The following is a 24,708-nucleotide window of genomic DNA, read 5'->3' on the forward strand; positions in this document are numbered from 1 at the left end:
TAGTCTCCTTAAGCCACAAAAGATCAGAGATGTGTCCAATAGCGCTTATTCGTCGTTAATTAGCTCACTCCACATTTATTGGACCATATGTAGAGGGGAATTAGGAGATGATTCATTGTTGGTTAAATCTCATACAAAAGCTACACTTAAGTTATATACTAAAGAAAAAGAGAAAACCCGTCGACAAAAAAAGTAATATAAAATGTATATGATAGTGTACTAAGATCATCTCCACTCGGTGCCCCTAAAGGGCCTCCCAAATTGGTTATGGGGCGCCGGTGCCGAAAAACCCACCCAGCCGCGTCCCCCATTTTGTTTTTCGTCCGGCGCGGTCCAACTTCACATCCGGCGCCCTGTCAGCGGCACAACCCAAAAACAAAACCCATTTCACCCTCTTAGTCGGGCGCAAGCCACCTCCACCCCAAATCGCCACCGGAACCACCCCTCGCACCGGCGACGGCCCGCAACTGATAGAAAGATCGGCCGCCGCATAGATCTTCCCGTGCCACCGCATCGACCCATTCCGCCGTCGTTGGAAGACCATCAACAGCGCTCCAAGTCCACCCCGCGGCCACCTTGCATGGGCCGTGTTTGACGATTTGCCAAGGCCATGGATTCAGACGACGAGGAGATGCTCGCCACGCTGTTTGACGAGGAAGTCATCGCTGCCGATGATGCGGCCTCCGGCAGCGAAGGGGAGCATCAGGTGATCCTCTCGAGCATGGAGGATCGAGGAAGGGCCGCCGCAAGAGCAAGGCGAGGTAGAGGATGGAGGGCTACTGCATGCTGTACGCCGACTACTTCACCGATGATCCATTGCACAACTATGTGGTCTTTCAACGCCATTTCAGGATGTCTCGGAAGATTTTCTTGAAGATTGCTGAGTACCTCAGGGAGTACGACAATTACTTCAAATTGAAGAGAGACGCCGTCGGCACACTTGGTTTCTCAACAATTTAGAAATCCATGGTATCCTTCTGGTTGCTTGCGTATGTAATTCATGCCGATACACACACATGACGACTACCTCCTTATGCCCGAGTCCACAGAAATCGATTGCATGTACAGGTTCTATAGGGCAATTGTGGCGGTGTTTGGAGATATGTACTTGAGAACACGCACCGCAGAAGACACATCTCGGATCCTGGCATAGAACGCAGAAAGAGAATTTCCAGGTATGCTCGGCATCATTGACTGTATGCATTGGTCATGGAAGAACTGTCCATCTGCACACTAGCGCATGTATAAAGGTCACAAAGGATCATGTAGTGTGGTGCTTGAGGCAGTGGGCGATCAGGATCCGTGGACTTGGCATGCTTTCTTCGGTATGCCAAGATTGTACATTGACATCAATGTGCCGCAATGCTCGAATGTGTTCGCCAAGCTTGTTGAAGGCACTTCTCCTCCGGTGAACTATGAGATCAATGGCCATGTGTACCCTAAGGGATACTACCTGGCAGATGTCATCTATCCAAGATGGTCGATCAACTTTTGTGAAGACAATCTCAAACGCACCTCTAGGAGGAGCAAGATCTTGGTTTGCGACGCAACTTGAAGCTTGTAGGAAGGATGTCTAGCAGGCATTTTGTGTGTGTTACAGGCTCGATTTGCCGTTGTACGATACCCTGCTCTCAGCTAGTCCAAAGATTAGATGTGGGAGGTCATGACTGCCCGTGTGATCATGCACAACACGATCATTGAGAGCGAATGGGAATGTCCGGTGTATGACACTGAACCGTATGAATGGATGGGTCCTCTAGCCGATGTTGACCACCATGTGCCGGCCGCCTTTGCTGGTTTCCTCGCCAGGCGCCAGGAAATTCGAGATGTTGGTACTCATCAGCAACTTCAAGATTATCTGGTCGAGCATTTGTGGAGGCTCAAAGAAAACGTCTATTTCTTCTTATTTGTTTGATTGAATTTGCTTGTATTGTGATTCAAAACTTATTAAAATAATATGCTTGTTTAAATTTGCAATATTTGCAATATTTGTTATAGGGGAGCCAGCTGTGAACCGGCTGAACCTCAAACAAAAGGCCGGCTGAAGATTATATACTTCATAAAAAAATTAAAGTAGATGCATGTGCATGATAGTTCTTTTTACAAAATATGTATGCAATAGTCTTGGCCAGTGGCGTTGACACTTCTACATAGACTTAATCAAGTACTCAAGGTTTACGAGTAATTTTTCAAATTTTAGAAATTCAAGATTACAAGCATCCACTCCCATCTTAACTGTATGCATTATTTATCCTGGTTTTTGCTCAAACATAAGTTCTTCCGGATGTGTTGATCCATTCTTTTCCATGGTACTTATGTTTTCCTGTTATGAACGCGACAACCAAGAATGAAGAACGAAGAAGAAATCACAGTACAAGGACACACGGATTTAATGTGGAAAACCCTCTCAAACAACGAGAGGGAAAAACCACGGACGCCAGCCAGCGAAATTTCACTATATGGGAGTGTTTACAACGCCAGGGAGATTTCACGAACTCAACTCGTGCGAACTCAGCCCAAAACGGCGGCATACAAGGGGTATATATAGTAGGAGCATTAGGGCAAGTCAGATCCGTAATGGGCACACCGGAAGTTCCAGTTGGAGGCCGGAAGTTCCGCTTATTCTTGAATATCCGGAATTTCCGAGCAAGTTCCGCAATTTCCTGAAAAGTAATAGAGAGCCTCCGAAGGTTTGACCGGAACTTCCGGCCACTGGAATTTGGATCACATCCAACAAACTCCACCTTGAGACAAAATTCCTTCTTATAGCAAATTCCTCCTTGTAGCACGAACAGCAACAACTCCTGAAACAAAGAAAAAACTTTCGGCGCCAACAGCCACTAGGGGTTAAACAGTTATACCAACTAAGCTTGAGCATAGCTCAAACTTAGCAATAGGAACATGCTTTGTCATCAAATTAGCAGGATTATCATGATTGTCATCACATCTTGACAAAGCTCAGCATATAAACCCTTCAACCAAACAGGTTCTTTGCAAGATTCAGCAATAGCCATATATTCTGCTTCGGTTGTAGATTGAGCAACAACTGGTTGTAGTGTTGCCTTCCAACTCACAGCACATCCACCTACCGCGAACACATAACCTGTGAGAGATCTCCTCTTATCCAAGTCGGCAGCAAAATCTGAATCCACATAGCCAGCGAGTCCCTCATCAGTCTTGCCAAACTTCAAGCAAGCATTGGATGTGCCACGGAGGTACCTGAAAATCCACTGAACAGCTTTCCAATGTTCTTTACCGGAATTAGCCATGTAACGACTGACCAAACTCATAGCATATGATAAATCAGGACGTGAACAAACCATGGCATACATCAAGGAACCAACAGCACCAGAATAGGAAACTCGTGACATATACTCAATATCTTCATCAGAAGTAGGACATTGCAACATTGACAACTTGAAATGAGAAGCAATAAGAGTACTAACACACTTTGCATCATGCATATTAAAACGATGAAGTACTTTCTCAATGTAACTTTGCTGACTAAGAAATAGCAACCTAGATTTTCTGTCCCTTTTAATTTCTATACATAGGGTTTTCTTAGCAGCACCAAGATCCTTCATCTCGAATTCACTACTTAGTTGTGACTTTAAAGTAGTGATTACTTTCATGCTCTTGGCAGCAATTAACATATCATCAACATATAGCAGCAAGTATATAGGTGATCCATCAACAAATTTAATGTAGACAAAACTGTCATACTAAGATCTACTAAAGCCACATGAGATCATAAATGAATCAAACATTTTATACCACTGTGTAGGAGATTGCTTCAAACCATAAAAAGACTTTTTCAACTTGCAAACAAACTCCTCTTTACCAGGAACTATGAACCCCTCAGGCTGGTCCATGTATATTTCCTCCTCAAGCTCTCCATGCAAAAATGCAGTCTTCACATCTAACTGCTCAAGCTCAAGACCATGCATAGCAACAATACCAAAAAAAGTATGGATGTATTTATGTTTTACCACTGGAGAGAACACACCATTGTAATCAATACATGGTATTTGACTGAAACCTTTTGCCACTAACCTTGCCTTAAACCTCATAGGCTCATTAGGAGACAAACCCTCCTTTTTCTTGAAAATCTATTTGCAGCGAACGGCCTTCTTTTGTTTAGGAAAGGGCACAACATTCCATATGCCATTCTTCTCAAGGGATTGCATTTCCTCTTGCATGGCAGACAACCACTTCACACGGTCGCCGCAAACAACTGCTTCATTATATGTGGCCGGTTCACCATCAAGCTCCACATGTTCTGCAACTCAAAGCATAATAGACAAGATCACACTCTTCAATTAAACGTGGGCGAGGACCTTTATTTCTCTTCGGACGGTTAGCTGCAATAGACTGTGTGGGTTGCTGCAAAACAGGTGGTGAGGGTGGAACAATATCATCATTGTTCCCATCATCATTACCATGATCAACCTGAGAATTATTGTTGTCAACAATTTCAAACGTGCTCCACCTGCACTTTAAGTCTCTCCTCTTCAATGCGAGAGGCATCAGTGGACAAAGTATCATGATACATAACTTTTTTTTATTAAAAACAACATTCCTGCTCAGCAAAATCTTTTTGGCTTCAGGATTCCACAACCTGAAAGCTTTAACTCCAGAACCATAGCCAAGAAAAATGCACTTAACAGCTCTAGGCTCTAGCTTTCCATTATCAACGTGAGCATAAGCGATGCAACCGAAAACTCTCAACTGTGAATAATCAGTGGGTTTACCAGACCATACCTCAATGGGAGTTTTCTTGTCAAGTGGAATAGAAGGTGACCTGTTTATGAGGTAGCATGCGGTGAAAGCTGCCTCAGCCCAAAAACGTCTGCCCAAACCTGCATTGGACAGCATGCAATGGGCCCTCGATATGATGGTTTTGTTCATGCGCTCAGCCACACCATTTTGCTGTGGAGTACGGGCAATCGTGTAGTGCCTAACAACACCATCGTTACTGCAAAACTCCTCAAACTCATCAGAAACAAATTCACCACCATTATCAGTACGCAAAGTTTTTACCTTCCTTTCAGTTTGCTTTTCGACCATAGCTTTCCACTTCTTAAAAGCACCAAGAACATCAGACTTGTGTTTCAGAAAATAAGACCAAACTTTTCTTGAGTAATCATCAATAATGGTAAGCATGTAATTAGCACCACCGATAGAATTCTTACGAGAGGGTCGCCAAACATCAGCATGCACATAATCTAATATGCCTTTGGTGGTATGAACGGAAAAAATGAACTTAACCCTTTTGTGCTTACCATAAACGCAATGCTCACAAAACTCAAGCTTACTCAAGTTGCAGCCATCGATGAGCTCTCTCTTGACCAACTCTGCCATCGTATGTTCACTCATATGCCCAAGACGCATATGCCACAGATTCGTTTTTGCATAATCATCAGAATCATTAGGTGTAACGGCAGCAGCAAAACCAGGCAAAGTGCTACCTCTAAGAACATATAATTTGGCAGAATTCATATCACCTATCATGTGAATGAGAGAACCTCTAGATACCTTCAAAAGTCTATGCCCTCCGGCGTACTTGTACCCGTCACAATCCATGGTACTAAGTGAGATCGAATTTCTTGCCATGCTTGGTATGTGCTTCACCTCTTTCAGCGTACGTGTCATGCCATCATGGGTCTTGATCTGAACGGACCCAACACCAACAATATGACAAGGATTGTCATTGCCCACACGCACAAAATCTCCAGTCTGCACAGACTCATAAGAACTGAACCAATCCTTGATACAACAAATATATAAGGAACATGTTGTATCACGAATCCATTCATCATCACGGGAAGCACAAGCAGCAAGAACAGTGAGGCATTCACCCTCAGAGCTGTCGGTAGAAACGACAACGGCCTTACCATTTCCATCGGACTTGTCTTTCGGTTTGTAGGTACAGTTCCTTTTCTCCTTGTTTTGCAGTTTATAACAATCCTCAATAACATGATTATTTTTCTTACAATACCTGCAGAACTTATCTTTTCCTCAGGACTTTGAACGAGCTTTTCCGTCCCGGCTCTTATCTCGGTTGCCATAGTTGTTTTTCCTCTTCTCGGTCCTGCCACGAACCTGCAGAGCTTCTGCCTTTGACGACGACCCATCAGTCTGCACCATAGACTTCATCTTTTCTTTCTGTCTAAGTGCTTCTAAAACCTCATTAAGGGTTAGAGAGTCATGGCTATAAAGAATTGAATCGTGGAAATTTGTATAGGAACTAGGCAACGAGCATAAGAGTAAGATGGCTAAATCCTCATCATCATACTTAACCTCCAAAGCTTGCAAGTCAGAAACTATCTCTCAAAAGGCAGTTATATGAGATATTACCGATCCACCTTCTTGCAGCTTATAGGTGAACAACTTCATCTTTACATACATCTTACTGGTTAGATCTTTAGACATGCAGATCGATTCTAGTTTCAGCCACAGGGCTGCTGCGGATTTTTCCTCCAACACATCCTGCAAAATATTATTGGATAGATGAAGTTGAATCAATGACAAAGCCTTACGATCTTTGCGTTTCTCTTCGGCAGTCCACTCCTTTTCATCCTTCTTGCCGAAGGAATCAAGCGCTTCATCCAAATCTGAAGTTTGGGCGAGAATCGCCCGCATCTTCACTTGCCACAACGAGAATCGTGTGGTGTAGTCCAACTGCGGCAGATCGAACTTCAAGGTAGACATGTCGCAAAACCCTAGGCGGAACCTGGGGCTCTGATACCACTTGTTATGAACGCGACAAGCAAGAATGAAGAACGAAGAAGAAATCATAGCACAAGGACACGCGGATTTAACGTGGAAAACCCTCTCAAACAACGAGAGGGAAAAACCATGGACGCCAACCAGCGAAACTTCACTATATGAGAGTGTTACAACGCCAGGGAGATTTCACGAACTCAAATCGTGCGAACTCAGCCCAAAACGGCGGCATACAAGGGGTATATATAGCAAGAGCTTTAGGGCAAGTCAGATCTGTAACGGGCACAGGAAGTTCCGGTTGGAGGCTGGAAGTTCTTATTCTAGAATATCCGGAAGTTCCGCAGCAAGTTCCGCAAGTTCCCGAAAAGTAATAGAGAGCATCCGAAGGTTCGGTCGGAAGTTGGGCCGGAAGTTTCGGCACCTGGAATGGCTGGAAGTTGGACCGAAACTTCCGGCCACTGGAATTTGGATCACATCCAACATTTCCTTGGTATTGGTATCAACATTTCATCTTGCTACCAGTAATTTAGTATTAAATAATTTTTAGAGATATTAAATCATTATTTGTTCTCTCTCTTTTTTTCTGTAATTTTTTTAGATTTTTTGTGTGTGCTTTGGTCACACCATTTCTCGAGAGGGGCCAGTCCAGTCAAGCCCACCCCAGCGCCCCAGCCTCAGCCCGAATGCCATCCGCAACAAGTGGAGTGCCTGGTGTTGTGTCGTGGCTTCGGTTTACTTGTCTGAGTGTGAATTGGTCGCCGTCCTCCTAGCGCCCGCCTCCTCCAGTCCTCCAGGCCATTGGCGAGACGGGGAGGCGATCGGCCGCGGCATTCCGCACCAGCGATCCTCACCGACGCCGTCGGCTCCGGAATCCGTATCTTCCTCACCAAGCACCGTCCGCCGCCGCCTCCTCTCTGTCCACGCTCGCAGACATAAGTCTCCAGTGAAGGGGCGCGTAGAGATAAACAAAACTTTTCCTACGCGAACTCCCAAGATCTAGCCGAGGTAGAAGGCCACGAGGATTACCACTAGACGCGCAGTTGCGGATTATCGATGCGGCGTCTTGATGCAGTGCAGTCCCTCGATCCGATCCAGCCGATCCAATCCCGCGATCGTCGAAGTGCTGAACGTACAGCACCTCTGCCGGTATCCACACGTGCGAGGAGGAGCTCCGGCGGCGGACTGCTAGGTCCGGTGCGACGGTTGAACTGAATCGGGCTAGGGTTCTCAACGCATGAGAGTGGAAAAACCGTGCCCCTTAGGCATCCCACGCCCCTGCTTATATATCGAGTGGAAGTAGGCTCCAAGCCTTGTGGCCCATCCACCCTGCGAGTCCAACTCGCATTGTCAGCCCAATTCCAGTTCGGGTCCAACCCGACCAAATACTTGCTCCCGCTCTTAAGTGTGTGACCCCACAGGCTCATGGTGACTTGGACACGATTGGAGTCCGACTCACAATCGATCAATCGGTAGCGGCTCCTAGCAGAACGTGCCGACTCCCAAGTACCATCGAGTCATGACGACGTACCTTCCAATGTGACATACGTCTTAGTCCCTTTTGCCTCACGATATACCTTGTCGAACTATAGGCGATTAATCGTCATCCCTTTAATAGTTCAACTCTCTTCTCGATCTGTGATATACGATTCATCCGACTAACTCTTAGTCGATCGACCCGGTTAACAGTTAACCAAGTCGCGCATGGCCATGCTTCCCGAATCATATCACTCGAGAGGGCCCAGAGAATATCTCTCCAGTCGGAGGGGCAAAATCCCATCTTGGTTATCCACATCACACAGCTTGATTCTCAGTCAACCCGAACTCTGCCTTTATAACTGCCCTGTTACGGAACAACGTTTGACAGAACCTAAGTTGGTGATCCACAACTCGGATTGTGCGATAACCTCAGGTCTAAGGATTACATTGATTGAGACATGCAAATGACGACCTACTCGTTGCATCTCAATATGGGTCAGTCCGACTCGCTAAACTCTTTAGCCGAGTCCGTGTAAACTGGAATGACATCACCATGCCCATGACAAGTGGAACCGAGTCATCAGCCAACTTTCACATTAGTCTAGGTTATGTGTCCAGCACAACCTCAATGACTAAGGACAATTTAGTATGAACAACATGAATACATAGTTCCACAATCAAATCACATATTCAATGATACATATCAGATGTTCAAACAAGGACAACTTAATAATATTTATGAATACATTGGGAATTACATCATACATGATTGCCTCTAGGGCATATTCCCAACATCCAGCACAACCACAGCCATGCCATCCGCCACCTCATCATCGTGAGCTCTCTCTCACCTCCCTTGTCTCTCGTACGCTTAGGTCTCAGTTTGGAAGGACTCTGGAATGCTGGGAATTTTGTGAGAGTGTTTCCGTAAGCTGCCCTAAATTTAAATATTGTTTTTATTTTTCGGGGTTTCTTGGACTCGCTTTCTAGTGCTGAATCAACAGAAGCTTTCGCCTTGCAGGCTGGTCAGGAAGCAATCTATCCCCCGGTTATAGAGCGACCAACCAGATGCTCGTGCACGCCGCGCCAGAGGGAGCTAGAGAGGCGTCTTGCGGCAACAATGGTAGTAAGCTCTCCTCTTCCCTCTTCTGTCAGTCTAGGGTTATTCTTGTATGTTTCTGTGGCGGCAATTTGTTTTGTATCTGGGAATCTGATGTGAGGTGGGGTGTGGAGGAAGGGTATGGTTTGTGTTAGATCGAAAATGATGCCTTTTTTTCTTTCTTTCTTTGATGCGTTCTAAACCCTCAAACAGTATGCTGCTGTGCTGATTGGGCATATGAGGTTTTCATTGTCATATCGGTTTGCTGCGCAGTATGCCAGTATGAAACGCTACTTAGGATGTCAGACTCTTGAGTATGTAACCTCGTTTAGTATAAATTGTAGGCTAGTTTGACCCTTGCAGAAACGGATCACCATAACACTTATGTTAGTTATGCAGAAGCAGACGATAAAGTTGCCTTTTTCTTTTGTTTTTTGTTGAAGTGTAAACTATATGATGCTCAATGTAATGTTTCCATTGAAGCCAACTGAATCAACAAGGATACTGGAGAGGGCTAATTGTTATATCATCTCAGGACCATTGAGATAATGTGTGTGGTATTTGTTCAGAACTTTATCTAAAAAAATGTTCAGAACTTCACAGTACTTCAGCCACTTCTGCAGGTGGACTTTACATGTTCTGCATGCAACAGTTAGTTGTTGTCACAACCGAAATTGAGCATGTTTTGTGGACAGAAGTCACACCAACGTTAATTAGTTGTTGTCACAACCAAAATTGAGCATGTTTTGTGGATAGAAGTCGCACCAACATTAATTATTCTTTGGTTTTGTTTCCTTCGTGTATGAATTTCTTTATGTTGATATAGGAACTGGGGTTATTTGTAGCTGTGTATATTGAAGTATGAATAAAATGGAACCTCATCAAAAAGGCTACTCTTTATGAAACACTATGGTCTGAAAGAATAATTAATGTTGGTGCAATATGGATGGTAGGGTGGTAATAGAATCTGTGGGCATGAGTTGTAACATTTGATCTCCTTTTCGAAAGAAAAAACGAAGTTTCACTGCCATTTTGCTGCAGGCACACAAAATCTCCTGAAATCTGAAAACTTTGGTTTGTCAATATTTTGAGCAGACACAAAATGAGATCTTGAACAAGGTCAAACCCATAGATAGTAATGTTTAGCAATACCAATTTCAAAGCTAAGCATGAAATATATGTTATGGTTGTGATTGCATGCAGTGAACTGTGTACATGGTTTGACATGGGATGGAAATGGAGGGGGCTGATTATCTACTGGACTGAAAAAAAGATGCCATTTTTTCTTTCTTTCTTGACGCATTGTTGTGCACTAGGCTGTGCAGATTCGTGTTTCAGTTTCAGTTGTGATGTCACATGGCTATTGTGGGCCCTGGTCCAGTGTGCCACGCCCTAGCGCTATTTTCTCTTCTCTATGTTGGCATTGCTGGTGGTTTGCTTTCACTGTTATTCAGAGTGTTTGAGATGTGGTGCAACTCTTGTTGCAGGTCTTGGTTAGTGATAGCAACGACAGTGATGAGTTCGAGTGGGATGAGGACAGGGATGATGAGGCTAGGGTCTCATCTTCTCCGGCCTTGAGAAACTCTGATGTTCCTGGTCCATCCACGCTGGTGTGGCAGGTAATTGATAGAAATGGGTGTCTTTTAGCACAACTGCAGAAAAGCTAGTCATGGCTCTTAAAAGGTTATTATTTTGATATGATTATGATCATGTTGTGATGGTTGTTAATGATCTAAAGGATGCTGGTGGAAGGGCCAACGGGGCAGCGCCATCTGCTTCTTCAGTTGGGAAATTTGTGGGAATGGGTTTCCCAAAAGAGATGGTCTTGAAGGGCATCAAGGAGATTGGTAATACAAGAAGTAATCGGTTTCATATTATTATGCTACTTGTATTTTTGCACCTCTGGTTTCCAACTGTTGGTTTTGCTTTCAGGGGACAGGGATCCAAATGCGTTGGTTGAGCTGCTACTCACATACAAGGTATTTGTTGATGTCCTCACATTTCTAAGTTTATTTGATGATCCTCTTGCCGCATGGTGGGAAGGACAGTATGTCACGACTGGCATGTGAAATGCAGGCACTAGGTGATTTCCCCCCAGTGGGTAACTGCTCTACTAGTTCTAGATGCATCCCCCAGAGTGTTGAAGATAACGATGACGACGATTTGACTTCTGAAGACTGGGATGAAAGTGATGCTGCTGCAGAGAGGGATCATATCCCTATCTCTGATGGTTCTGGTTATGAGGTAGATGTCTAGTATATGGAGTTTTGCCGATGAAGTATTGCATTGAGTTTATCCATACAACATTAACTTTCTTGTAGTATGCATTCTCAAACAACACTGCCGGACCACAAATTGAGTCCTTAAATAGTTGCTCGTTAAATATTTTTTGTTCCTCGGGTAGTCTGCTCGATTCATTTCTTGACCCCCACCCTCCTTCCTCAGGTTTTGCATATCTTGTTGTACAACTATATTCATGTAGATACTAGCTATGTAATTGGCACAAAAACGGGCAGTGAGATGTAGAGAGTGCTTTCTAATATCTGTTTTTGCTATGCTTTTCTGCAGGATTTCCTACAAGAGATGTCACAGATGGACAAGAAGATCAAGTATTTGGTGAGCATGGGATTTCCTGAAAATGAAGCAAACATGGCCATTACAAGATGTGGTTCGGACGCTGCTATCTCAGTTTTGGTTGATTTGATCTATGCATCGGAGTATGTTGTAGTTTGTTGTACATGTGATTAAAAATTATTTCGCTCTTAATTTTGATGGATTGACTCCGGAATTTATTTCCAGGTTACAGAGGAGAATTGCTTCAATTCCTCTGTGGAGAGAAAGAAAGCAAGATTCATTGAAGATGGCAAGAAAAGGAAAGAAAAGATATGGAAGCAGAGCACAACGGTATCAACCCCCTTTGGATGGTGTCCATGAATAGCCATTGCGTCTCCCAAATCCAATGGTTGGATTTGGTCTGCCTGGTGAGCGGCTACAGTTGGTGACTAGAAGGCTTCCTGCACTGGCTATTGGACCACCATTTTTTTACTTTGAAAATGTGGCATGAACTCCAAAAGGGTCCTGGGAAATCATCTCAAGATCCTATATGACATTGAGCCAGAGTTTGTCGATTCCAAGTTCTTCTGTGCTGCTATCAGGCAAAGAGGTTACATCCATAATCTGCCAATTGAGGGTAGGTTCCCTATCCTTCCCCTCCCTCCAAAGACCATACTTGAGGCCTTCCCCCAGTTTAAGAAGTGGTGGCCTTCCTGTGATTCTAGAGAATAGTTCAATTGCTTGCTGACATGTGTAGGAAGTGCAAAGTTGGCAGAACGGATTCACCGTGCTCTTTCAAAATCTGGTAATCCACCATCTCAAGGTGATCAAGAATATGTCATGAGAGAGTGCAGGAAATGGAATCTTGTGTGAGTTGGAAAAAAAAAGTTGCTCCTTTGGAGCCTAATGAGATGGAATTGCTACTTGGTTATCCAGCGGACCACACTGGGCAAGTTGCCAAGATGGAGAGATACAAATCTCTTGGCAATTCATTCCAGGTTGATACGGTAGCGTACCACTTGTCAGTGCTAAAGGAAAAGTTTCCTGGTGGTATTAACGTGTCGTCCCTTTTCACTGGTATCGGAGGAGCAGAGGTAGCTCTCCATAGGCTCGGGATACGCCTAAGGGCAGTAGTTTCTGTTGAAATCTCTGAAGTGAGTAGGAGCATTTCCAAGGGTTGGTGTGATCAGACTCAGACAGGAACGCTGATAGAGATTTATGAAGTGCAGTCTCTCACTGATGATAGAATTGAGTCATTCATCAGAAGACTTGGTAGATTTGATTTGGTAATTGGGGGCAGCCCATGCAATAATCTTTCCGGCAGCAACCGGCACCACCGCGTTGGCTTGGATGGTGCACAATCTGCTCTGTTTTACGACTACGTGAGGATCTTGAAGTCCGTGAAGTCCACTATGGCAAGAATGTAGGATACTGACTGTTGTGCATGTTCCTACTTTATTTAAGTTTGAAACACCGAGTTGATGTGGAGGAAGTTCATTTGAGATACCGATCAGATAAACTTGTAGGTCTGTGTTTGTTGCTGCTAATTACTCCCTCTGATCCTAAATTCTTGTCGTGGTTTTAGTTGGGAGTAGTATTTTGTTACCTGCTGGTCTTCATTCGAGAGAAGAGAAACTTGTTCTGATCTTTATGAATACCTAATTTACTGTTGTTTGATTTACTGACACAAATATCTGAATCTGGAATTCTAGATTGTAACTAGCTATATGCAGACACCGTGGTTTCTTCGCTTGTCATGTGCTGACACAAAGTTTGTTGATATGGATACTGCATTTTTGTGCATACACAATTTTGTACTGATCACTTGTCAGATGCTGACACTGATAAACAAGGTTACATCCATCGTGGACACGCATTATTTTTCTTTATAGTCCAATGCTACAAAGTTTTGGATACCTAAAGAGGTCAGTGTGCAGTCAGCCTAACATGTTTTGGATCTCCGTACCGAGATACCTTTGTGCAGTCTAAAAAGCTAGTCGTGCAATTTGAGATTTGGTGGACTGGGTTGAGTGCACCATGTAAGATTGTATGTTAAAGGATCATGAGTTCATGACTCTGTTTTACTCATGTGAGATCGAGATAGGCAATCAGAGGGGGGTGAATGATTGCGCGGAAGCAAATTAAAACTTTTCCCAAAAGTTCAAACCCTAAATCACCTTTCTGTCTGTGATAGTAAAACAGCCTTAACTTTTGATTGGATGAACCAAAAAATAATTATGAGTATGAAAAAGAAAGGTATTGAAATTATCTAACCAACGCAACAAGAATCAGCTCAATCGGACGTACCAATCAAAAGATATGATCAAAATAGTAACAACTGACAGAAAGTTACGAGGATTAATCTAAAATCAATTTCGAGGAATCGCAATTTTCTCTTGATCTCGTGATAAACCTGCAACAAAGTATTATGAACTTGTGATGAACCTGCACCAAAGTGTTAGAAATATCTAGCACGAAGATTTCACGAAGATCCGAGAAGAACAGAGATGACACCGCCAACGAATCTCTTTATTGCAACGATGTCGATCGATTACAAAAGATGCAACCATGCATCCAAGAACTCTCCAAGAATTGATTTAGATCCAAAGCTCTGAGTTCCCTCACGTCCTTGCTAAAATCCTAGCTAGGACGCTCTCTATTTATAAGAGAAAATTCGCGACCCTAAACCGAGTCCGTATCCAACACGAACTCCTCTGTCCCGGTCGGTATTTTGCCCGTGGGGCCCGCATACGACCTCGGATTGAGATGACTCCAAAAGCAAAGTTGTTCGTCTCGACGACGCGACAACTTTCACGTAGACCACTTTTCCATCCGACGTCATCTTGATGACGCTACTGTTTAATCTTTAAACAGCTCTCATCCAGCCACGGCTGGACCTACATATCTTCACGTCGATGCCACTCCGTGCCATCAACTCTTCTTGTGATGTCTTCAAGACTCGACCATCACGTATTGAATATCTCCAATACCGTACATATCCGGTATAAACAACTACGACAAACCGGTGCCCTCCCGAATCATCGTAGCCTTCACTTCCATTGTTCCTTCGCACGAACGTCCCGTATGACCTTGATCCTCGACCTCAGCTTCTCCCAAGCTTCGTCCCTCGATCCCGTCATCGACCACGTTCCTTTAGCTCCGGCAACACCTGAAGGCGAACACACAAATAACCAGTACGAGCACAAGTTCACGACTTGACTCAGGGTAAGTTCCACACAACTCACGCCATGTTTTCATATAAGAAACTAATGGATCAGCATACCACTAACAAAGCACTAAGTCCAAACAAGATACATGTCATCACATAAATATCCATATTATCCAAAGTATCCACATCAATGTTTCATCTAAAACACTTGCCAATGTTACACATCACCTATGATTTCACAATTCATCGGAAATCAAGCATATGAAGTGAGCTTTCGTGCATTGGACTTGCTGAATGAACGCTGGTCACGCGGGACGACGACAAAGGCCAAGGGGTAGGAGGAGCTTATCGGTGGTCGGACGAGTGATATTAGAGCTCGCTGAATTGCCTGATCAGGACGCTTCACACCACCTCTAGCGATGGCGATGTCTAGACTGACAGGAGAAGATCATGGCAGCGATGGAACGGGAGACGATTCGGCGGATATATAGGAAGGAGAAGAAACGGGATAGGAGAGGAATTTCAATCACATTATACCTGATAAAATTCTTACTAATAAACCTTGCTTCAGGCTGTCCAATTCCATCCACAGAATCTTGACACTTCGCCTGACGAAGTTATCGCATCAAGAGAGCTATGAGGGAGATGAGAAAGGAAGGACAGGCCGATCATCAAAGGGGGGCCCCGAAAGGCGAGAGAACACACCGCGGCGTGTACCAAAGCGGCAAATCCTACACACCAAGCGAACGAAAACAATATGTCCCCGGCACCTTCACTACGATTTGCAAAGCTGGCGACGCAGCCTATGTATCCTGCCATCTTGTTATCACTGGCCTCTTTTGCCTGATGCAGCTAGCTCTTCCTGGTAACAGAATATGGACCTTGCATATTGCCATAAGGCAATAATACAACGCTCTAGTGGACTATAGGGCCGTACTACATGATAGAACCAATCAACATCTCCAAATCCTGTTTACTTAAGTGGCCAGAAACTGCAGATGCTGAACTGCATGCAGGTCAGGTCGGGCGGGTCCAAGCAAAAAAGGGACCATCGGCTCAAAAGTACTTCCTCCGTCCCAAAATAAGTAACGTGGATTTGTACGTCACTTATTTCGGGACGGAGGGAGTAAACAGCAACAAGTTTGGGATGTAATCATGTTGTTTTTGCGATGAGGGATGTAATTATGTGAGAGCGCTGAAAGTGAGCAGGAGTTAACAACTAACCTCACCAAGAACTAGCTGTTCAGTCTCCGCAGTAGCTTTCCATCATTTTTTCCTTTCCATTCCAGTAGCCTTCAACCTTTGCGAAACCGTTCCCATCCAAACCAAAAGTCATCACCGACTATTTCTATCTGTACGAGAGCAGCACAGCACATTTGTTGGTTTTCTGGAGAGCAAACTTTGACACAGGGCTAATGTGGCATGCTGGAAAAGGCAGCAGGCCACGGTCAATATCAGCAGAACTTTGACACAGGGCTACGAGCAGCGTCGTCGCTTTCGGACGGCAACGGATCCACAGTTCATATATGTCCAAGGACCCAGTTGTCAAAGTCTCTCGAGATCAGGTCCTTTTCTTGACATGCTTTTCTAGTTTTCTTATTCTCTCCCCTTTGGTCAATTCTGAAGGTTCTAAGTTCTAACATGACTGTGACCTCGGGGATATAATTAAGGTGGTGTGTGAGTCGTCGACTGAGGTTAACAGGCGGTAGCGAGTGCCAATTGATAAGAGATTCCTTGTGTTTATATATTTTTTTTAAACATGCTAGGAGGAACTCTAGAAGATGTTTTTTTTTCGAGCAATCAGAGGAGGAACTCTAGAAGTCTAGAAGATGTTGATGTGTTCCTGGTGGTATTTTTCCAAGGTGCGGTTTGTTTTAAGGCAAAGAATCCAGTGAAAACCGTGTTTAGGTGCAAATATGCAAACTTCCTTTGTAAGCCGTCGGATCGTGAACGGACGCACCGGATCAGAGGTGGGTTGGCCCCCCAGCCACTTAACCGTACTTTACAGAACATCCCCTGCTTCTTTTCACATTCTGATCGAAAATCGTTCGCCTCTTTGTTCCTTATTCCTGATCTGTTCGTATTCTCCAACTCCAAGGGAAACGCCGCCGGCATCTTGCTCGACGATGAGGTGAGCACCGATGCGCAAACCTTGTCCCGCACTCCCGCGCCAAATTTCACCGTTCTCTCGTTGATGCGCTTTGCTTCCGTCCCTATAACCCAAGGCGGCGGCCAACGAACAGCGGCGCTGCGCCATGCGGTGGCAACACGGCAGCCAGCCAATGGCAGCTCCCCCCTCGTGCTACAACTCAATGTCCGTTCCTACTGCTCCAGCATGCGGTGTGCTCCTCTGCTCGCTTCCCAACTAGGTCTTTCCCTCGCCCTCCATTCCAAGCGACAAACAATAGCTGTCCCTTCATCAATTCCCTTGTTCTGTAGAATTCGCTGCAAACACTGTGTCGATCTGACGTAACCCGTGTGTGATTGAGATTGTGAAATTATATTACTCAGTGTGAATACTGAATCACCTTGTTTTGCATATTTCAATTTCACTGAATGTGGTGGGAATTTCAGTTTCACTGAATTGTACAACTTCTGAACTTTACCCTGAGTTCCTCTTGTAAAACATGACAAGGTTTGTTTGCTCAACCATGTTGGAGATGACTATATGATGGAATTGTTAGTTGTAGCATGCTGCATAGAGAAAGAGAACAACAAATAGAAGAAGCAAAATACAATAGCTCTGTTCTCCATATTGCAAAGACATAATTCAAGTTCAGACATGCCTATCGTACGGGCGCTGCAGCACCTGGGCTACAGGCTCTGCGGATGCGAGCCGGGGCTGCAGCCAGGTGTTTGGCAGCCCTGCACCCATAGACGCTACGGCAGGAGCTAGGCGTCACCATGTAGAGGAGAAAGAGCGGAGTGGCGGAGATCGATTGGAGGGAGGTGGCGGCCGACGAGAGGAGGCCGAGCACCGCCGATGGGGCTCGCCGCTGCTCACCAGAGAGACGCTTACGGGAAGGGGATTCGTGCGGCGGCGGAGGGGGCTTCGCGCAGGCCAAGTCCCGCTGCTCACCTGAGGGCAAGCGCCGCCGACGGGAAGGAGAATACGAACAGAACATGGATAAGGAGGCGAAGGATTTTCGACCAGAATGTGAAAAGAAGCAGGGGGTTTTCTGTAAAGTACAATTAAATGGCTGGGGTGCCATCCCACCTCTGATCTGGTGCGTCCGTTCTCGATCCGACGGCTCACAAACGAAGTTTGCAGATTTGCACCTAAACACGGTTTTCACCTGATAACTTTGCCTTGTTTTAATCCAGGGAGAATCTCTTCACCTGTTTCGGAAGTTTTTTCATTTTTATTGACAGCTCTGTTTCGGAAGTAGTGCTACTAATTTTGTTGTGAAGTCAAAGTCAAACAATACTCATCCCTTCCAGAAAAACAGTACTCCTACTACTTTTCTACCCTGCAGGAATAGGGGAATCCTCCTTTAAAACGACAGACATAAAGAAAAAGAAAAGAAGAGGCAGGAGCTCTCTGCAGGAATGTTCTTGACGCAGACAGAAAAGGAGAAGCTTAATCTACGAACCTGAAGCATCTGGTGAAGTCAGTCCCAAATCATGACCCTCTAGCCCTCTAGGTTTGCTTCGCAGGCCCTAATAATACCAACGGAAGGCGTCATGCTGAACCTGTGGCGCGTTAAAAATGCGGTTGCGAGTGTGCGGCACCAACCGCTTCGACATCTTGGAAGTTGGAAATCATTGCGTCCCACTCCCACGGCGATCCTCGTTGAGTAGCCAGTGGGGATTTTCGAATCCCACCAAAGTTTGCAGAGACGAGATGTGGCCGCGCGGGGGACACTCAGACACGGTGGTAGTACGCGAATCAGAGGTCTCCGTGAAGTCCCCGCAAATTTGAAGCCTCCCTAGGCTCCGAGGGAGACGACTGCTGCTGTTTGCAGCCGGTCCGGTCCCTCCCGCGATTTCCCGATCACATGATGGGGTGCGGGTGGTCCGCGGCACATGTGATTCTTACGGTTTGGAGTGGGAGGCCGGGATCGCCCTTCAGCCTACTCTTTGCTCCAGGTGGGGGCACGACAAAATTTGTAGTTGGCCTACCAAGGACCAGCACCATTGAAATGAAGCCCCGGGTTTTAGTTGTTTCGTGCACAACACAAACGCTTCTACTACTCGTACTAGAGTTGATCATGACCTTGTCGAGTCTACAGAATCAGGGGGCTAGTTTGTTGAGCGCTTGCGGCCTACCCAGACCTAAAAAACTACTCCAGTACACGGCAATTCTTAGATCATCCAAACAAACAGCAACGTGACACTCCCTTTACTTTAGCGTTCGGTAGCAACTTCTTTTCTCCGAAAGCAACGTGCGTCTATAGTTTCACAACACTAGCCAGATCTTACACAATTTTTAGCTGTTGTGTGCTGCTGAGGATAGCCAAGGCCAACTCAATTCGAATCTTCAAGCAGCAAGCTGCTCTCTGTTTGTCTCTCTCTCGAGCCCACCACATGATGTACCTCGCTTCTATTGATGAACATTGATATACAATGATCTGAAACAGGCAAATTGCTATGCGCATCAAGCAATTCAACTCAATTCCCCTGGATCTGCTCCGATTCAAAATAGTCTCATTCACCGAAAGCAAACGCCCTGCCACCGGATCAAGAGCACGTCACCCTCAAGAACTGAAGCCATCAATCAGATGCTACCGATCACCAAACCATCCGAAGCACATGACCCACACAACCACATTGGTCATGCTTATCGGCAACTACACAAAGGCACCAAAACAGAGAAAACTCAAGGGTGATTTCGCCAAGGAATTCCAAACAATAGATTGGATTGAGTAATTACATGGATAGCTAAAACCAACCTAATCAGCTAGAACAACCAGAGCAATTAAGCAATCACACAGTTGGACATAGATCCCTAAACACCACGAATTACCGAGCAACAATCAGGCTAACACCCAGATGCCGAATTCAATATTTGCTAAAGAAGATGAAAAAAACAGCCGACTCAATAAAAGATAGGACTCATCACATGTATGAACCGAATGCAGGCTACAGCAGTAAGCCGGCTCCTCTCTCAGGTCATTCAAGATTAAGGTGCGAAGTGGGCAGGCCCGTCAACCGATTCAGCCTGATATTCGCCATCTGCAAGATTTAAGGCATTCTGCTGTTGATCAATTCCTTCAGCAATTTCACTTGCCTTCTTGATCTCATCAATCCGCACAACAATATGTGACATTGTTGGCCGGGCATCTGGGACTTGTGCAACACAGTCTATAGCAAGTTGTAGAAGCTGAACCATCTGTTCTTCCACATTCTGATGTCTCAGGAGCTCCATATCAAATACCTCTGCAGTCCACTCTGAGCGCACAACAGATTGCACCCACCTGGGCAGGTCAACACCCTCGTCGTTAAGAGCAGCCTGACTGGGGGCCTTGCCTGTGAGCAGCTCGAGCAAGAGAACACCAAAGCTGTACACATCAGCCTTCTGGGATACCCTGCGGGGATCAGTAACCTCTGGCGCACGGTATCCAGTGGTACGAGATGGTGTGGATGATGGACCGACAAGAGTAGCGAGGCCATTGTCTGTCACACGTGCTTGATATGACTTGGCCAGGAGGATATTGGAAGACTTGATATTGCCGTGGGATGTTGAGGAGCTTGTAGAGTGGATGAACTCAAGCCCACGGGCTGCAGCAAGAGCAATGCTTGATCTTATCGCCCAGTTAAGTGGTGTACGGCCAGACCCTCTGTTACCTGTTCAACAAAAATGATACAGATCGTGTGAATTATAGTTTTAGGTTATTCTGATGTGATGATCAAGCGACACAATCAAGATAGAGACACTGCCCGTGGTTCTCGACTTGGTAACAAGAGATCACACGCACCACCTAACCAACGAAACACCTACCTGGCCATAGATCGGCTTACAGAAATTTTGTTTTCTGTAATCAAAGCCAAGTATAGTAGTACAGTGAATGACAAATAACAGGAAACCCTTAACAAGAAAGGCTGCATTCTAAATTTCTAATTACCCAAACCACAGGCAGAAGTACAAAGAGTAAATCAGAATATGATTTGAATAACAATGACCAATAAATAATTGTCCCAGATCCAAATCCTTAGGATATCAAGCATTGATATATAAACTGGTCCTTCATCAAATCTAGATTGAATTGTCAACTTAGGAAAGGACAAAAACGTAGACTAAGCAATGGTACCAAATCAACAAAATAATCACCCCTCAACAGCTGCAATCTAAACAATCAAGTACTTCCATCATACCATCGCCACCCAAGCACAATGAAAATATAATTATACTCACAAGCATGAGCACAACAGAAGTGCAGAGAAGCTGAAATGTCAAATTCTCACCGTGCAAGAGTGCGGAGAGGCTCCCCATGGGCATGAAGTCGTATACAAGCAGCTTCTCATCTTTGCTGTAGTAATAAGCCCGGAGGGGCACGATGAACTCGTGCTGAAGCTCGCCAATGTCAGCAATGCGGTCACGGAACTCTGGCTCAGACATAGTCACATCCTTGAGCCGCTTCACGGCCACGGTAGCACCAGATTCAAGCACAGCCTTGTATGTCGTCCCAATAGCTCCTTTCCCAAGAACCTCAGCCGATGCGCGCAGCAGGTCCTCCAAATCGAACGGTGCCACGTTGGCCGCTGACCCGAAGAAAACCAGCTTCTTCCCTGATGTCGACTGACCGAGGGAGACCTGAGGGTGGCCCACGGTGTTCATGGGCGCAACAGCCGCGCCGCTGGTCACCTCGGGAGGTTTACGGCTGCCGGCGACAAGAGCAGACGTCGGAGATGGAGGCGGCATCTGCAGCGCCGGCGTCTTGGTGCGCCCGGACCTGCGACAGAGGCAAATGAGAAGGAATAGGAGAAGCGCGGCTCCCAAGACGGAGCCTATGGCGATTCCGGCAATGGCGCCGCCAGACAGCTTCTTGTTCTTCTCGCCATTTTCTCCCCCATTTGGACTGTTCTCGCCGTCGGTGGCTGGCGTCGTCGGCGACGACGGCTTCACCGCCGGTGCTGGAGAAGGGGAGGCCTCACCAGGACAAGGGCCCAAGGGCCCACCGCACAACCCCGTCATCCCGAGGAACGCCTCTCGAGGCTTGGACCGGAGCGAGGACGGTATGGATCCATTCAGCTGGTTAAACGACACATTGAACTGCTGCAGCTGCGCCGTAAGCTCCGGAATCTGGCCGACGAAGCGGTTATTATTGAGGAGCAGAACCTTGAGGCGCGTCAGGTTGGCGAGCGCCGGCGGGATGGGCCCCGAAAGGTCGTTCCCGTCGAGCGCGAGGCGAACGAGGCCCGGGAGCGCGAGAATCGCCGGAGGGAAATCCCCGGACAGCTTGTTCCCGTTGAGGATGACGTTCTGAAGCGCGGTCGCGGAGGCGAGGTCGGCCGGGAGCGATCCGCTGAGCGCGTTGAACCGGAGGCTGAGGGTGTGCAGCGCCGTCAGGTTCCCCAGCGACCCCGCCGGGACATCCCCGGCGAGCGCCCTCCCCGGCAGCCGCAGCATCGCCACGCGGCCGCCGTCGCAGGTGACCCCCGTCCACGAGCAGGCGCTCCCGAGGTCGGTGGCGTTCCACGCGAGGTGCCGGCCCACGGCGGCGCGGAACGCGAGCAGCGCCCGCGCGTCGTCCGCCAGGTCGGCCTCCGCGCCCCACGCCGAGAGGAGGGAGAGCGCGAGGACGAGGCGGGCCATCGGCCGCCACGGCGGCGACCGCATCGCGGGTGCTGGAGAGGGGGGAGAGGGAGGAGGACTGGAGGAGCACAGGCGAGAGACCCAAATGGGTGGGGGTGGGAACTACTAGGTGTTTGTTCTGCTTTGTTAGGCCAAAGGGGAGAGCCTGGCCGCGCTGGGGTTCGGCGCAAAAACCCTAAAAACTCCCGTGCGGATCTTGCGGAAGGGGGGGCTTGGATATATCCAGGGCCGGGTTTTATTCCGGGGGTTGGGGCGAAGTGTTGAGGTTTGGTGGAGGAGAAAGCGGAGTGGAAGGCAACGGAAGGAAGACGGGAATGGGCGCCGCCGGGGAAGGAATTCCGGTGTCACGATGGGGATGGGACTGGGAATGGGATATCTCACTCGGCTGCAAAAGACGACGACTCCGCCTAGAGGAGCGTGCCCGGGTTGGACGATTGCTGGCGCCGCAAAACCAGATGCGTGTTGTTGCGCGTGCAGGGCGACCTCGCCAGTCTGACAGCTAGGCCCCGCCCCCCGATTGTTCTGAGCTGGAGCAAACGCGTCAGTTTCCATCGGTTTTCACTGCCTTCCGTTTTGTTTACCTTTTTTTGGAGTTTAGGACTGCGCGTTGTACATGGTTTATCTTTGGTAGTGTTTGCCTGTGTATTTCCGGTATCCAGCGCTGAAAGCTCGCCTGAATGGTCGAAACATAACTCTACGACTACGCTGGCGTTCCGCCGTGTTGTTTCCATGAAACTGCATCTCCGTGTTGAACGGTACTAGTACGGTCTTCGATGACAGAACACCAAAATAAACCTGGTTGCGTTTGGCGTGCAGCCTTCGTGAACCGAGCCACCGAGGTTCCGTCTCCTAGCAAGGAAACCAGATTCTTCTATGCCAGGCACCGGCAGGAGTGAGAACCGGTCGCGCGCCGCTGGATCACGAATGACTTTTTCTAATGTGACGATGATCAGCTCATTATCGACAAATATACTTGCCGTGGCACCATGTACTTTGGGTTGCCGTGGAGCCATGCGCCAGTCACGTGTCTCCGCATCCTGCAAAAAGCATGACCGCGCTCCGCACACCCGCTTGCCGTCATTTCCGTAAAGATAAGCCACGCTGCCGTTTCCAAATTTGGCAGCCGCGCGTGATTAACATTTCAAATTACGCCGATCCGCGTGAGCTAAACAGACTGCGTGGTGTTGCGGTCTGGTGAGTGGGGCCGTGGTTTGGCAGGTCTCAGGTATGGTATGATGCCCCGCATTAATGATAATAAAATGGAGTATCCAATTCTGGCGGACATCAGTTGCATTTCCTCCTGGATTTGTTCCGACTCTTTAAACACTTTTCTTCTTGTTAGCGGGACTTATTAATGGTGCACTTTGACGCTGCTTTGCTTTGGTAGAAAGATAAGCATCCAGCTGTTTAACATTGACAGCGTAGTCGTGCTTCTGGGATTAGAAGACAGAATTGGGCGGAGGAGTTCCGGGTCATGTTCTCCGGAATGGGCAGGCCATTAAAACAGAAATTCTACGAAAAGCTCGCACCACTTCACTGGATTGGCCCGGCATCAATACGTGCTTAAAAAACAACCAGGACATCGTTATTTTTTAGCTTTTGCTGAAACACACCGTCGAATTGTGTTTTTGTCCAATTCCATTTACAATTTGGTGATCATTTGCCACCAAACACGGTCTGAGCAAAAAAAGAAAGTTTTTTTTTTGTTCACACGAAATTACCATCCAACGTCCAGAATTTTCCCTTACTCTTTCTTTTCGTCTCCCCTGGTCTGAATCCGGACCACGTGATGTCTGGGTGTCTTGTTGCACCTGAGCCGCACCCCACCTAAGCACCCACCGGCGGCACGTCGCCGGTCTGAGCAACACCGGCCTGCACACCACCGCTGGAACCAGCCCCAAAATGCAGAGCGGCACCCTGCTAGACACA

The 24,708-nt window shown here is 46.7% G+C and overlaps 1 protein-coding gene, 1 long non-coding RNA gene and 1 pseudogene across 2 annotated transcripts; 2 read left to right on the forward strand and 1 right to left on the reverse strand.

The window, feature by feature from the left end:
- Window positions 1–610: 610 nt before the first annotated feature.
- Window positions 611–13,281, forward strand: LOC100835673 (annotated as a pseudogene).
- Window positions 13,282–16,952: 3,671 nt separating this feature from the next.
- On the forward strand, window positions 16,953–17,672 carry LOC112269963. The gene is made up of 2 exons (XR_002962241.1): window positions 16,953–17,154; window positions 17,249–17,672. It is a non-coding gene; the product is annotated as an uncharacterized LOC112269963 (long non-coding RNA).
- A 2,162-nt stretch (window positions 17,673–19,834) lies between these two features.
- LOC100835980 (probable inactive receptor kinase RLK902) lies at window positions 19,835–23,003 on the reverse strand. The gene is made up of 2 exons (XM_003559477.4): window positions 21,429–23,003; window positions 19,835–20,810 (listed from the first exon to the last, which is right to left on the reverse strand). Exons 1-2 carry the CDS (start codon window positions 22,801–22,803, stop codon window positions 20,146–20,148), a joined length of 2,040 nt encoding a protein of 679 aa, XP_003559525.1. The 5' UTR covers window positions 22,804–23,003; the 3' UTR covers window positions 19,835–20,145.
- Window positions 23,004–24,708: the final 1,705 nt, after the last annotated feature.

This window comes from Brachypodium distachyon, chromosome 1, assembly GCF_000005505.3.
Source record: "Brachypodium distachyon strain Bd21 chromosome 1, Brachypodium_distachyon_v3.0, whole genome shotgun sequence".
NCBI lineage: Eukaryota > Viridiplantae > Streptophyta > Magnoliopsida > Poales > Poaceae > Brachypodium > Brachypodium distachyon.